At 40.6% G+C, this 15588-nt stretch overlaps 1 protein-coding gene across 2 annotated transcripts in view; it reads left to right on the forward strand.

The window, feature by feature from the left end:
* The window catches only part of DCX (doublecortin), a 119465-nt gene extending 104200 nt beyond the window's left edge, over positions 1–15265 (forward strand). The window contains exons 6-7 of one of the 2 annotated variants that reach the window (XM_056540571.1): positions 10724–10821; positions 12147–15265. In XM_056540571.1, coding sequence (XP_056396546.1) covers positions 10724–10821; positions 12147–12203 — 155 coding nt within the window. In that variant the 3' untranslated portion in view covers positions 12204–15265. The remainder of the gene's footprint in view (positions 1–10723; positions 10822–12146) is intronic. The other variant, XM_056540570.1, reaches the window with a different exon arrangement.
* The last annotated feature ends 323 nt before the right edge of the window (positions 15266–15588 follow it).

Raw genomic sequence — 15588 nt, forward strand, 5'->3', positions numbered from 1 at the left:
TCCCTTAACAAGAATTTAAAGTCTGTGCTCTCAGATGCCTTTGGCTATGGTTCTATGAACATTTATTTCTTACTATTCTGTAATTAATTTATAATAAAGTACAGTAAGGACATCACATTATTGTCCATGTAAGCAATTCAGGAAGTCTGGTATTGTAATAGTTACAGATTAATCCCTGAAACAAGACAATCTAATCAGCAAGGGATGTTTTCTGGGCTTTAATTTCATGCTTTCCTAATGGAGGGGTTGGAGAACGGAGACAAAAGTATTTCCACAAGGCTGCGGCAATTATACACAAGAGATTCAGCGTGTCAATCAGGTCCTGACTTTACAGTCTGCTCCCTGGGGCTTTCAATGATGGCAGCATCCTCGAGACAGCAGATGCCATTCTGTTAGGTGACAAAGCATTACAGTAAATGGATGTTACAAATCTTAATAAAATTACACAGAATAGTTGTTAGAAATGTTAAAAGCTCACATAAACCTGTCCACAGAATTTAGACTGACAGCTGGTGAGAGGACTTACTGGATCTTTTATTAAGATGGAGAAAATATTGATATCACTAGGCTTTGCATTTTCCAAAAATGAATGTTACAGACAGTATATATTATGTGCTAAAAGCCCTTGATTCAGTATGCTTCACCTTAAATTATGAAATGAAACAGTAAACATTACATACAGTTTTATCTTTATTCTGTAGGTGAATACGGTTGCAATGATATCCAATTAATATAAGTTTTGTTTTATTTGAACTTTTTTTAAAGCGAGTAAGTGTGCTTAAAATTTCCCTATTTTGACCCCTATAAAAAAAAAATCTGTATCTGGTGCTGTATGAGAACGCATTTTCTGCGCTGTGCTCTGTAGTTTTTATCCCAAATGTGCAAAATGCAACATTAGGATATGCCTTTGGAAATATAGATGATTGTTTAATGATATGGGTACTAGGCATTTAAAAACATCCCCTATCCACAGGATGGGGACAAATGCCTGTATCTAATAAGTATCTAATCCATACATTCTCTATGGAAGCACCATACACATGTACAGCGCTCATGTATTTCTGGTGCTCCCATAGAGAATGTATGTACCGACCCCACACTCCATGCATCAGGAATATGCAGGGCCCTATTCTGGAGACCCCTGTGAGCAGGCAATTACTACACAGCTTAGAAAACTGATGGTTTTTAGTTTGGTCTTCTGGGTGCCTCCAAGGATTTATTATGCCATTACAATTCACAGAGTGGTTAGACAGATAAATGAAATCTGTCAACTTCTAGTGCCAGCAGTCAACAGACATACAGCCTCATTTCCTATTAAATTTTTTTTAAAAGAGTATTTTAAAGGAAACTGTCACTTGTTTTATCCCGCACTATCCACAGGTACTAGTGGATAGTGTGGGAGATGCTGATTAAAATGAGCCCTACCTTGACCGGATCTGCGCCGCCGTTCTCCCGCAATTGTAGTTTTATTATCTGTTGAAATCTTCCTGTAACTGGCACAGGCGGGGCTTCGACGCTTAACTGGCACTGACATCATGAATATTCATCCCCCCTCCCCCCAGTTAGGAGCAGCAAAGAGAGGGAGAACTGGAGGGAGGGGGGATGAATATTCATAAGCGGCGCTGATGTCAGTGCCAGTTAAGCGCTGAAGCCCGCTCGTGCCAGTTACAGGAAGATTTCAACAGATAATAAAACTACAATTGCGGGAGAATGGTGGCGCAGATCCGGACAAGGTAGGGCTCATTTTAATCAGCGTCTCCCGCACTATCCACCAGTACCTGTGGATAGCGCGGGAGAAAACAAGTGAGTTTTCCTTTAAGAAATGTTCCTATGATCTCACTGTTAAGGTTTAAAGGGGTACTCAGGTGAAAAAAATCTTATCCCCTATCCAAAGGATCTCCAGGCCAACAGCGATGGGGTCCGGAACACAGAAGCTTGGAGCTTTCCTGTTCTTCATGTCATGTTTCCTCCACTCATGGCTATGCAAGGGGGCGTGATGGCTAGTAAGTAGCCGTCACACCTCCTCCCACATGAATGGAGGGAGTGTGGCAGCTGTTGTCGCCAGGTGTCCGGCACGGAGCAGAGTTCGCTCTGTGCACGGATGACAGTGGTGCCACGATGGAGATCGCGAGGGTCCCCAGTGGCAGGACCCCCACGATCAGACATCTTGTCCCTTATCCTTCGGATAGGGGATAAGATGTTTTTCACCGGAGTACCTCTTTAAGCAACATTGCAGAAATAAAGGAAGTAGTAACAGCACTTGTTTTGTTTGGATTAAGATCTTTATTCAAAGCTCTTCATTATTAGTCCACACAGAGATATTATTCGAACAGCATCTCTTAAACAATGTGATTAAATAAATAGACTTTTCTCTGCTAAATTCTGCAAAACATAGCTTTTCAAGTGGACATGATGGTGCCCCCTGGTGTAATTTTGAATCCATGTCCATCTAAAAAGTCCAATCCCACTGTCTGAATCCTCTTATACACATTTTTATTTTTTCGTGAAGGCTAGCCAATAAGTATTGGCACCCAGAAGTGACTTCTCATCACCACTGAATACATCAGTTGGATATTCTAAGATGAGAGTAGCGTTTGACAGTATGACCCCACTGACCCCAAGAACAAAAGTGACTGTTTGCCCATTATTGGAAGGAAATAGGAAGTTAAACTTTTTTTTTTAACCATAACTGTTTTGTGAGAAAATCTCAATCTTTCAAATCATGGTAGAAAAAGAGAACACTTTAGTAGTAGTATCATCGGTAGTAGTAATAGTAGTAGTAGTAGTAGTAATAGAAATAGTAGTCTGAATCTGTAATACAAATAGGGCAATTATGTAAATAACAAAAGTTAATAGCTTCTTTAAACATTGTCACAAGTATATTTAATAATTTATATACATTTACATATGGAGGCCAAGCATATTGCTAACAGATTTTGCTGATATATGAACTATATTTAAGTAGCTCTACCAAGACTTTATTGGAACCACAAAAATTCCAGAAGAATGGAAAATGGGAAGATGGATGGATTTCATTGGCAGCCAGTACAGCATGTTACATAGTTACATAGTTATGTAACTGTTATTTAACTGTTTAACAAATCATAAAATATAATGTAGTCAGCTTTGTGAGGTGGCCTACAGGGGTTACAGAAAACCTAGCAGCTTGGCTGAGCTGGCCATTGTGACATAGCTCAGTCTTCTTTAGTAAATTTCTTACTCTGTCTTCCAAGAAACCTTTCAAACCAATTTGAAGAATTACTGGTCACAACTTCTAATAGTTTAGCGTTGTGTTTGTTGTTCCACCATTCGATTGAGGACAGCAACCCTTTTACACTTGCAAGCGGAGGCATGACTATATTATAAAATTTAGTAGACAACTGATTTATTGGTGCAGAACAGTGTAAATATTTTTTATGAAGTTTTATTCAAACGCAATAAATTCAAGGGATGTGAAGAGAAGAACAAACAGATGTCTCTCAAGATTCTCCTACCAATCAGAAAATGTACCGTCTGTATTTTGGATGATTCAGCCATGTTTTTTATTGTGGTATTTTTTTTTAAACTTTTTATTTAAATGTCAGCAGCTGTCTATATAATCTTGGAGATATGCTGCATTTAACAGAAAGGTAGAACAAGCATATTCCTTCTGCCCTCTGTATATCTTTCATCCTGTCTTATTCTATACATGTCAAGGGTATGGTGATTTTGCTAAGGTCTGGCCTCCAGCAGACCTGGGCACAGTAAGCCAATCCTGTAAATACCAAGGTACGTAATATGTTTAGGTTTGCTGTGAGATTTGACATTCCGTGAAATCTAAAGCACTGGAGAATATATAGATGCTGAAAACAACATTTGAAATATTTCTTGTGACAAATGCCAGGGGGCAAAAGATCTCTAAGTAAGACTGTTTATTTAGAAAACAAGTTCTTATATAGAAGTTTCAGTACTGCACAGTAAAATACTAATCCTGCCTTAAAGATTTCATATTTTAGTGATATCATATTTTAGTAGTGATAATAGCTGGGAAACCACTTTATCCCCTTCGCGCAGAATGTCATATATAAACGCCGGGTTGTGCAGTGCGTTCGCGCATCCCGGCGTTTATAAATGACATGCAGTTAACCCGGCGATGCGCAGCATCGCACGGGTTAACTGGCAGAAGTCCCGCTGTTTCCAGCAGGGGACAACTTCTGCTTCACCCCCAGGACCATCAATTGATGGTCCTGGTCAGCGATCACTGTGATTGGTCCCTGTGGACCAATCACAGTGATCTGGGGTGAAAGTTCAGATCCCCCGCACTGCCCGCCCCTGGAAGTCGGGCAGAACGGGGGACGAAGCGCTGCGGGGGCTCGCGGGGACCTGCGGCATTCGGGGGGAACACGTGGGGACCGGCGGACTTACCTGATCCAGCGGCGGGACCGAGGAGCAGCGCGGGACCGGCCACGTGGACGAGCAGCGACGGGTAAGTATGTAGTCCTCAGAGGCAGCAGTGAAGATCTTCACTGCTGCTTCTAGGAGTCTGAAAACTACAACTCCCAGCATGCCTAGACAGCCTTTGGCTGTCCGGGCATGCTGGGAGTTGTAGTTTTGCAACATCTGGAGGGCCCCAGTTTGGAGACCATTGTATAATGGTCTCCAATCTGTGCTCTTCCAGCTGTTGCAAAACTACAACTCCCAGCATGCACTGACTGTCCAGGCATGCTGGGAGTTTTAGTTAAGCAACATCTGGCCCTTCAGATGTTGCCGAACTACAACTCCCAGCATGCCCTTCAGCTGTCTGGGCATGCTGGGAGTTGTAGTTTTGCAACAGCTGGAGACACACTGGTTGGGAAACATTGTTTCTAACTCAGTGTTTCCTAACCTGTGTGCCTCCAGCTGTTGCAAAACTATAACTCCCAGCATGCACTAAAAGACCATGCATGCTGGGAGTTGTAGTTTTGCAACATCTGGAGGGCCCCAGTTTGGAGACCATTGTATAATGGTCTCCAATCTGTGCTCTTCCAGCTGTTGCAAAACTACAACTCCCAGTATGCACTGACTGTCCAGGCATGCTGGGAGTTTTAGTTCAGCAACATCTGGCCCTTCAGATGTTGCCGAACTACAACTCCCAGCATGCCCTTCAGCTGTCTGGGCATGCTGGGAGTTGTAGTTTTGCAACAACTGGAGACACACTGGTTGGGAAACATTTTCTGTTTCTAACTCAGTGTTTCCTAACCTGTGTGCCTCCAGCTGTTGCAAAACTATGACTCCCAGCATGCACTAACAGACCATGCATGCTGGGAGTTGTGATTTTGCAACAGCTGATGCAAGCCCCCCCCGCCCCGCCACCCCCGTGAATGTACAGGGTACATTCACATGGGTGAGGCTTTTACAGTGGGTTTCTCGCATCTTGAGATGCAGCAAATTTTGCGCTGGGAAACTCGCTGTAACCCCCCGCCCATGTGACTGTACCCTAAAAACACTACACTACACTAACACAAAATAAAATAAAAAGTTAAAAACACTACATATACACATACCCCTACACAGCCCCCCTCCCCCAATAAGAACGTCCGGTACACCACTGTTTCCAAAGCAGAGCCTCCAGCTGTTGAAAAACAACAACTCCCAGTATTGTCGGACAGCCGTTGACTGTCCAGGCATGCTGGGAGTTTTGCAACAGCTGGAGGCACCCTGTTTGGGAATCACTGGCGTAGAATACCCCTATGTCCACCCCTATGCAAATCCCTAATTTAGGCCTCAAATGCGCATGGCGCTCTCTCACTTTGGAGCCCTGTGGTATTTCAGGGCAACAGTTTAGGGTCACATATGGGGTATCGCTGTACTCGGGAGAAATTGCGTTACAAGGTTTGGGGGGCTTTTTCTTCTTTAACCCTTCATGAAAAGGAAATGTTGGGGTCTACACCAGAATGTTAGTGTAAAATTTTTTTATTTTTTACACTAACATGCTGATGTTGCCCTATACTTTACATTTTCACAAGAGGTAAAAGGGAAAAAAGCCCCCCAAAATTTGTAACGCAATTTCTTCCGACTACAGGGATACCCCATATGTGAGCGCAAAGTGCTCTGGGGGCGCACAACAAGGCCCAGAAGGGAGAGCGCACCATGTACATTTGAGGTGATTTGCACAGGGGTGGCTGATTGTTACAGCGGTTTTGACAAACGCAAAAAAAAAAAAACCCCACATGTGACCCCATTTCGGAAACGACACCCCTCACGGAATGTAATGAGGGGTGCAGTGAGAATTTACCCCCCACAGGTGTCTGACGGATCTTTGGAACAGTGGTCCATGAAAATGAAAACTTGTACAGCCCACTGTTCCAAAGATCTGTCAGACACCAGTGGGGGGCAAATGCTCACTGTACCCCTTGTTACGTTCCTCAAGGGGTCTAGTTTCCAAAATGGTATGCCATGTGTGGTTTTTTTTGCTGTTCTGACACCTTAGGGGCTTCCTAAATGCGACATGCTCCCCGAGCAAAATTTGCTCTCAAAAAGCCAAATATGACTCCTTCTCTTCTGAGCATTGTAGTTCGCCCATAGTGCACTTCAGGTCAACTTATGGGGTACCTCCATACTCAGAAGAGATGGGGTTACAAATTTTGGGGGGTATTTTCTGCTATTAACCCTTGCAAAAAGGTGAAATTAGGGGGGAAACACACATTTTAGTGGAAATTTTTTTTTTTTTTTTTTACATATGCAAAAGTCGTGAAACACCTGTGGGGTAATAAGGCTCACTTTATTCCTTATTACATTCCTCAAGGGGTCTAGTTTCCAAAATGGTATGCCATGTGGGTATTTTTTGCTGTTCTGGCACCATAGGGGCTTCCTAAATGCGACATGCCCCCCGAGCAAAATTTGCTCTCAAAAAGCCAAATATGACTCCTTCTCTTCTGAGCATTGTAGTTCGCCCATAGTGCACTTCAGGTCAACTTATGGGGTACCTCCATACTCAGAAGAGAAGGGGTTACAAATATTGGGGGGTATTTCCTGCTATTAACCCTTGGAAAAATGTGAAATTTGGGGGGAAACACACATTTTAGTGAAAAAAAATTATTTTTTTTTACATATGCAAAAGTCGTGAAACACCTGTGGGGTATTAAGGCTCACTTTATTCCTTGTTATGTTCCTCAAGGGGTCTAGTTTCCAAAATGGTATGCCATGTGAGGGTTTTTTGCTGTTCTGGCACCATAGGGGCTTCCTAAATGCAACATGCCCCCCAAAAACCATTTCAGAAAAACGTACTCTCCAAAATCCCCTTATCGCTCTTTCCCTTCTGAGCCCTCTACTGCGCCCGCCGAACACTTAACATAGACATATGAGGTATGTGCTTACTCGAGAGAAATCAGGCTACAAATATAAGTATACATTTTCTCCTTTTACCCCTTGTAAAAATTTAAAAATTGGGTCTACAAGAACATGCGAGTGTAAAAAATGAAGATTGTGAATTTTCTCCTTCACTTTGCTTCTATTCCTGTGAAACACCTAAAGGGTTAAAATGATGACTGAATGTCATTTTGAATACTTTCGGGGGTGCAGTTTTTATAATGGGGTCTTTTGTGGGGTATTTCTAATAAGAAGACCCTTCAAATCCACTTCAAACCTGAACTGGTCCCTGAAAAATAGTGAGTTTGAAAATTTTGTGAAAAATTGGAAAATTGCTGCTGAACTTTGAAGCCCTCTGGTGTCTTCCAAAAGTAAAAACTCGTCACTTTTATGATGCAAACATAAAGTAGACATATTGTATATGTGAATAAATTTTTTTTTTATTTGTAATATACATTTTCCTTACAAGCAGAGAGCTTCAAAGTTAGAAAAATGCAAAATTTTCAAATTTTTCATCAAATTTTAGGATTTTTCACAAGGAAAGGATGCAAGTTACCAAAAAATGTTACCACTACGTTAAAGTAGAATATGTCACGAAAAAACAATCCCGGAATCAGAATGATAACTAAAAGCATTCCAGAGTTATTAATGTTTAAAGTGACAGTGGTCAGATGTGCAAAAAACGCTCTGGTCCTTAAGGCCAAAATGGGCTTGGTCCTGAAGGGGTTATAGACTGTGCATAATTCTATCCATGCCAGTTGAACCAATGTTTTGGGCTCAAATCTATTTTTTCTCATTTAAAAGTACACAATCGTAACTTATGTGACTCACTGTGGTACCTATCGATTCCACTTTGGTCCAAAGTCATCTAAATACCCTCTAGGTTTTCACCCTTTAGCTCACTCTTGAACTTAGCTGCTAGATGGGGCCCAAGAGTGACCAGTAGGCAACAGTACAAGGCATTGAGGTTGTGTGCAGACAACACAGTCAAGGTAAGGCAGAAGGGTCATTGTAGGCAGCGCACATTCAGGGTCTGAGTCGAGCACAGACGAGGCAACACAGTACAATAGGGAAAGACAGAGATGAAGTCAGAAGTAGAGGTAAAACACAGTCTGAGGCACAAGTCAAATACAGTATACATACACTTAGCAAAAAGACTTTCCCAGAGTCAAGAGGGAACATATTTCCCAAGGAAAGAAGGAAGGTCGAGGAGCTGCCTCTTATAGGTGGTGTTGGGCAAGACTGGGTTTTGGGTGCTTGTGCTGAACCTTTAGAAAGAAAGGACAGCAGGTGCATATACCCTACAGGCAGTATTCAGAGCAGCAAAGAGATGCACAGGGGCAGGAGGATGCATCAGCTTAATGATGTCAGAGACAGGTAACCCAGCGGCATTGTGCCAGGATGAGCAGCATGCTGCAGAGTGAAGGGAACAGAGATACTACTAGGATCAACAGGGAGAGCAGGACACTGGTGAAAGAGAATTCTGGGAATGACAACTCAGTCCTACTATATGTAGTAAATGCATTATGTTATGAGCAGTTACCACAATGATAAATCACTACCAATATTTATGTAGAACAAATAGATAGACAGATACAGAGTACTAAAACAAATTTTATCATGTATATGGCATTGTTTTGATAAATCGCCCCCTAAGAGCTTTTCCTGGTGAATGAGTTGACATTGAAAGTTTTCAGAAAATGTGACAGGAGCCTAAGCTTTTTGTACAGGCAACTAGCAGAGTGAAAAGCTACAGCAACAAAACAACCATCTTGGTTTCACTGTGAATCTTGGAGCCAAATCATCTCTAGTGGCAGAAGCCAGAGGCTCTTACTATACAAAGGCCTCATGTTTGTTATAATAGATCAACAATGAATCCCCTTTCAAAAGACCACCACCTTTTGAGGAGACCACCCTTTATCTAGACTAGATTTCCTGTGACTGATTATCTGTTCTATCATGTACTATGCACACAGGTTGTCTTCTTTGAGAAGACCACCCCTCTCAAATACCATTTTCAGTGGTCGCCTTAAAGAATTTTCCCTGTATATCATTAGTAGGATTCTGGGTTCACTTTAAGTCTATATTCATAGGTAAGGGAAGAATGGGTATTCTTACATACCAACGAAACCTTTCCAACAGGCACCTCTTTGAGAAGAACACCCTCTTAAGTTTTCTGTTCACTATAGATTTTATATAGTTATCTTTGAGAAGACCACCTTAAAAGAGGTCTGCAAATGTGGTGCAAAACAGAGAATTTCAAAACCAGTACATGAATGACATATCAAATGTATGACAAGGCAGCATGCATTGCACAATACATTTACATTATGATATTGTAAACTGCAAAGTATTATTCCTGCATGTATAATTAGATTTCTAATGCTCTGTAGTTTATACTATGACTATATATATATATATATATATATATATATATATATATATATATATATATATATAGTAAAACAATACAAATTGTATACTCACCTTCCCCTATCAGCTGATGCCATAGTTCTGACTGTGCCTAGTCCCGCTGCTCGGCACTTCCTGGTCTCCTCTCTACACAAGGGTGTGGCTGCTCAGTCGTTCAGTAGTTGAGGTGGGTCACCATTGTGATCAGAGGTGGGCTCAGTGCCACTGATAGACTAAGCAGCCACTTCCTTTTGTAGAGAATGACCTTGTCAGTGGTATCAGCCCTCAAAGCACTTTTGAGTTGTTTTTAAGGCAAAGTTAGGTTAAAAGTTATGGCAGCATCTATTGCTGTGGTGTCTGGTGGTAAATACCCACTTGTTTAAAAATGCACTGAGGATTTGTCTGCTTTTTAAAATTAAGAAAAGGTCCAAAAATTATCCCTTTTTAGTGGCAGATGCCTGCTGATGTTTATACGCACACATAGGTATCAGGGATAAGCAATGGCTATTTTCAGTTGGTTCACAAATTATTCCTTTTTTGGGAGTAGCAACGGGTCTTGCATCTGGAAAGTGAAGAAGCAATGGCTTTCTAAAAGCGGCTGCTGAAGCTTTGTGCATAGGCCTTTATAGTGGCTCCGACATCACCCCTATACCACCTCCTGAATAGCTGAGAGCTGTTTGCAAGGCATTATAGGCTACAATGAAGTCAAGTGATCCTTTCTCTTTTCTACCATGTGTTATTGCAACAGGCTCATCCAAACTGAACTGTCCAAGTTTGCGCCGAACCAAGGAAAATTGACCAAACCCAGGCTGTACAAGTTCTGTTTGCTCATCTCAAGTCACTAAGACTGAAAGTAGTCAAAACACCTAGCTCCAAGCAGTGGCACATGGAAGAGGTTTCAATGGTGCAAGCCAGATCAAGAGAATTTTTTACAAAGGGGTTTCACTGTATATAACATTATAAATGTATATTTCTTTCTGAACAGCTAATGGAACTTCAAGCAGTCAGTTATCCACACCCAAATCCAAGCAGTCTCCAATCTCTACCCCAACCAGTCCTGGAAGTCTTCGTAAGCACAAGGTATTATGTTTCTTCTCCTAATTAATCCATAATAAAGCTATTCAATTCTAACTTACATAATTACACCTGAATGACTATAAGTGTGTTCTGTGGCAGGACTGTGATATAAAACACAAAAAATATCCCATTAATGAGGAAGATGAACCACAAGGTTAACACTTATATGTAGTATGAATATTGGTTGGGAAAGGAAAATTATGCAAAGGAAGTAAAGTGGTATTCAGTCAGGTGCTAAATATAAAAAATTACCTATAATTACAGTCCTTGCTTCCCCACCGTAAATGTTCTCATGGAGCTTCCCATCCCACTGTGCAGCAATTCCAGAAACAGGGTTACCACAGGGAATTGTTCAGAACTCTACTTTGTATGGTGCCCCTCTGCCACTTTTTGTGCAACTTTATATCCTGTGAGACAAAATGTGTGACTTTTTAGTAATGCTGTTTGCAGTTAGATTTGTAAGCCAAGTCAGGGCTGGTGTAGATTTGTTCCTCAGTAAGGGCAGTTGCGACAAACTGAAAAGTTGCACATCATAAATTCCTGACCACTGCATGATGTCAACAGAAATCACGATTTGGTATGTTCCTTTTGAAAAACCTTCTAAAGCAAAAGTCACAATGAAAAGTCTCCAAACAGCATCTGAGACAAAATATGTGACAAATGTACACCACAAAACCAGGGTAAAAACCAATTAATTCCCCCCCAATAAAACTGATAAATTCCCCCCTATATGACTACTGGGGCTCTAATAGCAGCCCTGGGGGTTTCTAAAAGGGTACTCCACTGCCCCAGTGTTTGGTGTTTGGAACATTTGTTCTGAATGCTGGGTGCGGGCTGCGGGGTTGTGACGCCACACCCCTTGTGGCATCATGCCACGCCCCCTCAATGCAAGTTTATGGGAGGGGGCGTAACAACCATCATGCCCCCTCCCGAAGACTTGCATTGAGGGGGTGTGGTGTGATGTCACAACCCCCCCCCCCCCCCCGAGCCCACACCCAGCATTCAGAACAAAATGTTCTGAACACTGGGGCAGTGGAGTACCCCTTTGAGGAGGTATTCTTTTTTTAGTCATGTCTAGAGAAGACGAAGGAGCACCAATCCACAAGTTATGATCATTTTCCTTACTCACCAAGCCATTTGAGGAAAAGGGGACAGGGCTAAGATTTGCATTGGATTTTTAGCAGGTAAAAAAATAGTGCGGGAATGTCAATGGTAAATATATATTGTAAGTTTCACAGTTTACAGCTGTCAGCTAGTGATGTACTTTAGTGTATGATGAATTATAGCTTCAGTGAGAAGATAACAAATGCCTCTCTATTTCTTTTTTACAGGATCTGTACCTTCCCCTGTCTCTGGATGACTCTGATTCTCTTGGAGATTCCATGTAAAGAGTAGTAGTGTTATGTATCCCCCACCAGGAGGATCATACAGCAGAACAGATCAGACCGGCACGATGGTGCTTTTTAAGATCCAATTACAGCTTTCACTGTTATTTTTATTTTTATGTGATTTATAGTTTGTGTCATGAATTACATGTGACCCAACCTGACAGGGATAACCAACTGTTTTATAGTGATGAAGCAGGCTTCAAAATTACGTACTGTATGCATGTGTGTCATTCTTGAGTTGACCCTGGTATCAAACATGGTGCTTCTATTGACTGTAAAAGAAGGCAGCAATCACCAGCTTTTCTGAATTCTCATTCTAACAATCCAAGCACATGTAGGGTATACTAGGAAATGTGGAGAGTATGTCGTGGATCATTTTGTATGTTTTTATATTGATAACCAAGATTCCCGTTTTACATTCTGTAATGAGAATTGAGATTAGGTGACTCAATGACTTGCAAGTTTTTAAGTAAACAGACTAGACAATGTTCTTAAATATGAAGATTCATGCCTGGCACATAGAATTAGAAATTAACATGATTACGCTCCAGTCTTTGGGAGGAATTTGCAACAAATTTTGGTTATTGTTGTATATGAGCATTCCAACCAGATATCAGTGAACACACAAAATAGAACAATAAACCCCTCCTTAAAGTTCACCTGTCATTGAACCGAATACAATGAACAGTTAACATTTTTATATTTACACAGATGTCTGATTTGGGAAGTCAGATTAATAAGCGGAAAATATTTCTTAATACAGTTCTGGGAGTGACTGACACAGACACCAGATGGCCTCCTTACTTCCTCAGCACAATCTCAGTCCCATTTCTTACAATGGTTTTGCCTGTCACATGTTATTAGAATCTCGATTCTTGTCTAGCCCCAACCACCAATGACTCCCCACTTCAGCAGCAGATGGCTATAATCTCCTCATAATAGCACACAAATCTGAGCATTATTAATTAATAGTTTTTTATTTTATTTATTATGCTTTTAATTATTATTAGACTCCTCCTCGCATTACGGGCACAGAGTTATTCTAATGGTAATGACCAATTGATCACCCCAACATTTTTGGAAACGCAACACAACCAAACCCTGTGAGAGAGTAATATTTCCTGGTAATCCAAATCTACAGTCAGAATTTATAGAACTGTAGAATAATAAACTTTAAACTAAAAAAGAGGCAGCTTTTGCATATAAAGTACTCTGAAACTGAGAATATTTGTTTAATTCTAAATGATGAATTCATTGTTATGCAGCTGTATATAGAAAAGGAGTGTAAAGATTCAGTCAATCCAGATATAAATAACTTACTACATTGCATGTTAGGGTCTACTACATTTTAAACAACAAGAAAAAACGTGGTCTCAAAAAGCAGAAGATGGTCAACCCCAAATGCAGTTGAGCATTTATGCTGGGGAAGCAGATCCTGCCCTTGTGGTCTGCTGCTAAGGGCGATCCCCAGCATAAAAATGTATACAATGGGGGATGCCTGCTGCAGACTTCAAGTGCCACAATAGAATCCTACACCAGATGAAAGGTGTGGATGTGTAACATATAGAGTACTAAATAAATTTAGGTGCACTACTGTGGTAGATGTAAACAGTGACATATGGCTAACCCTCAAATGGCTAACCCTCAAACTGATGTTAAAATTGAGACATTAGCCAGTATATCCTTATACGAAGGACATACCTGAGTCTGCACACCAACATCAAGGTTTCTCAGGTGGCACGGGACCTAACACTATGCCTACCTGTGCCGTATGGGCAATACCAGGGGACAGTGGGCAATTACAGCAGCATTGGGTCCGACTCAATATCTAATACAGTTTAGAAAATATCTAGTGTTCTGCATATGAGTTTCTTTGACTATAGAATGCTGGTTTACCATGTAATTGTAATATCCTAATAACAGGAAACATATACTGCCTTAATTTATATTGTACATCTGGTGCTTTTCAACAAACCTGCCATTTTGTTAGTAGTAGCATATTCTGAACATCCTATATTGTTTAGTGGATGTTGCTACAAGTGCCTTACTGTCATATGAATCAAAGCAGGGTATATATTCATAAGGTCCATAATAAGGTCTATGCTACACTGTGACTTACTACTGCAAGTCAGGAGATGGCATAAGTATTGCCCATGCAGCAAAAAAAGAACATGCTGTGTGGTCAGACATGTTTCCTGTTGATGTTGGTTGACCTGACCTATATGTTATGGTCATAGTATGTTCTACTAAATGGCCATTTACCTTGTGCCCACCCTTAGCCACTTGCATTGCAGCTCAGTGTAACAGAACTGCATTGATTTAATTTTGGCTCATTTCTAGAACAGAAGTTGTTGTTATATCAGCAGTATAGTCTCTAATACTTACATGTCCCAGTCACTCTTGAAAACACTGATTCTTTCTTTCCATTTACCAGAATGTTTTTGTAACCTTTTTTATAACATTTAATTTTGGAATGTTATTTATCCGAAACACATTTTACAACTTGAAGTTTTTTCATTTTTGCTGAATTTTTAGTGAGAAAATCAGTTTTTTCAAATCTGCTTCAATATTTTAAACTATTTTGATATTTGCTGTGTAAGAAATATCAATAATGATGCTGTACATCAGTACTCTTTTTACTAACAGTACCTTACGATAGTTACATTTCAATTTTTAAAAGATATTGTTCTCTTTGTATTTGCAGTTACTTATGTACTAAGTACAGTAGGTTCTTGCAACTATTCTCATACTGGCAGCTACAGTCATACATATCTGACTTTTCTGACATTTTCTAGCTCTGGCCTTGGCCTTTGAGGCCATTACCAGTAAAACTTTCCAGCATGGAAGAGGTTACAGAGTAATTAGATTGTTTGCCTCTGCAGGGTCCCCTAGGACAATTGATGAATGAATGTCGGATGTAGTGATCTAATTTTCTGCTGAATGGTTTAACCACTGACTTTTCGGTATTATTTATCCATTGCTTCAGCATCAATGTTGAGTCATAGCCGCTCTGTTTTGATTTCAGATATAAGGATTTGATCAGTTTGACTGGGCTTACACAACCACACATGACCGTCAGGGCAATTTAGGTATTGATAAAGCAAGCTGTTAGCATATCCCATACATATTAGCATTTAAAGACAAATAATTGAGGTTTTGTCTGTCTGGAAGACAACAAATCAGGATAGGTTTTTTTGTGTGTTTTTTTTGTCATAAACATTAAACAAGTAAGTTCATCACTAGGACAGATTTCCATTAATAACGCCCTCTGTAATTAACCAACAACATTGCATCTAATAAATTACAATCTAAATGATTCATCACAGGGGTGACCTTTTAACTACCAATAAAAAGATTCATCTATTTAAAGTAGCCAGGTCTAAAG

Source organism: Hyla sarda, chromosome 9 (assembly GCF_029499605.1).
Source record: "Hyla sarda isolate aHylSar1 chromosome 9, aHylSar1.hap1, whole genome shotgun sequence".
Taxonomy (NCBI): domain Eukaryota; kingdom Metazoa; phylum Chordata; class Amphibia; order Anura; family Hylidae; genus Hyla; species Hyla sarda.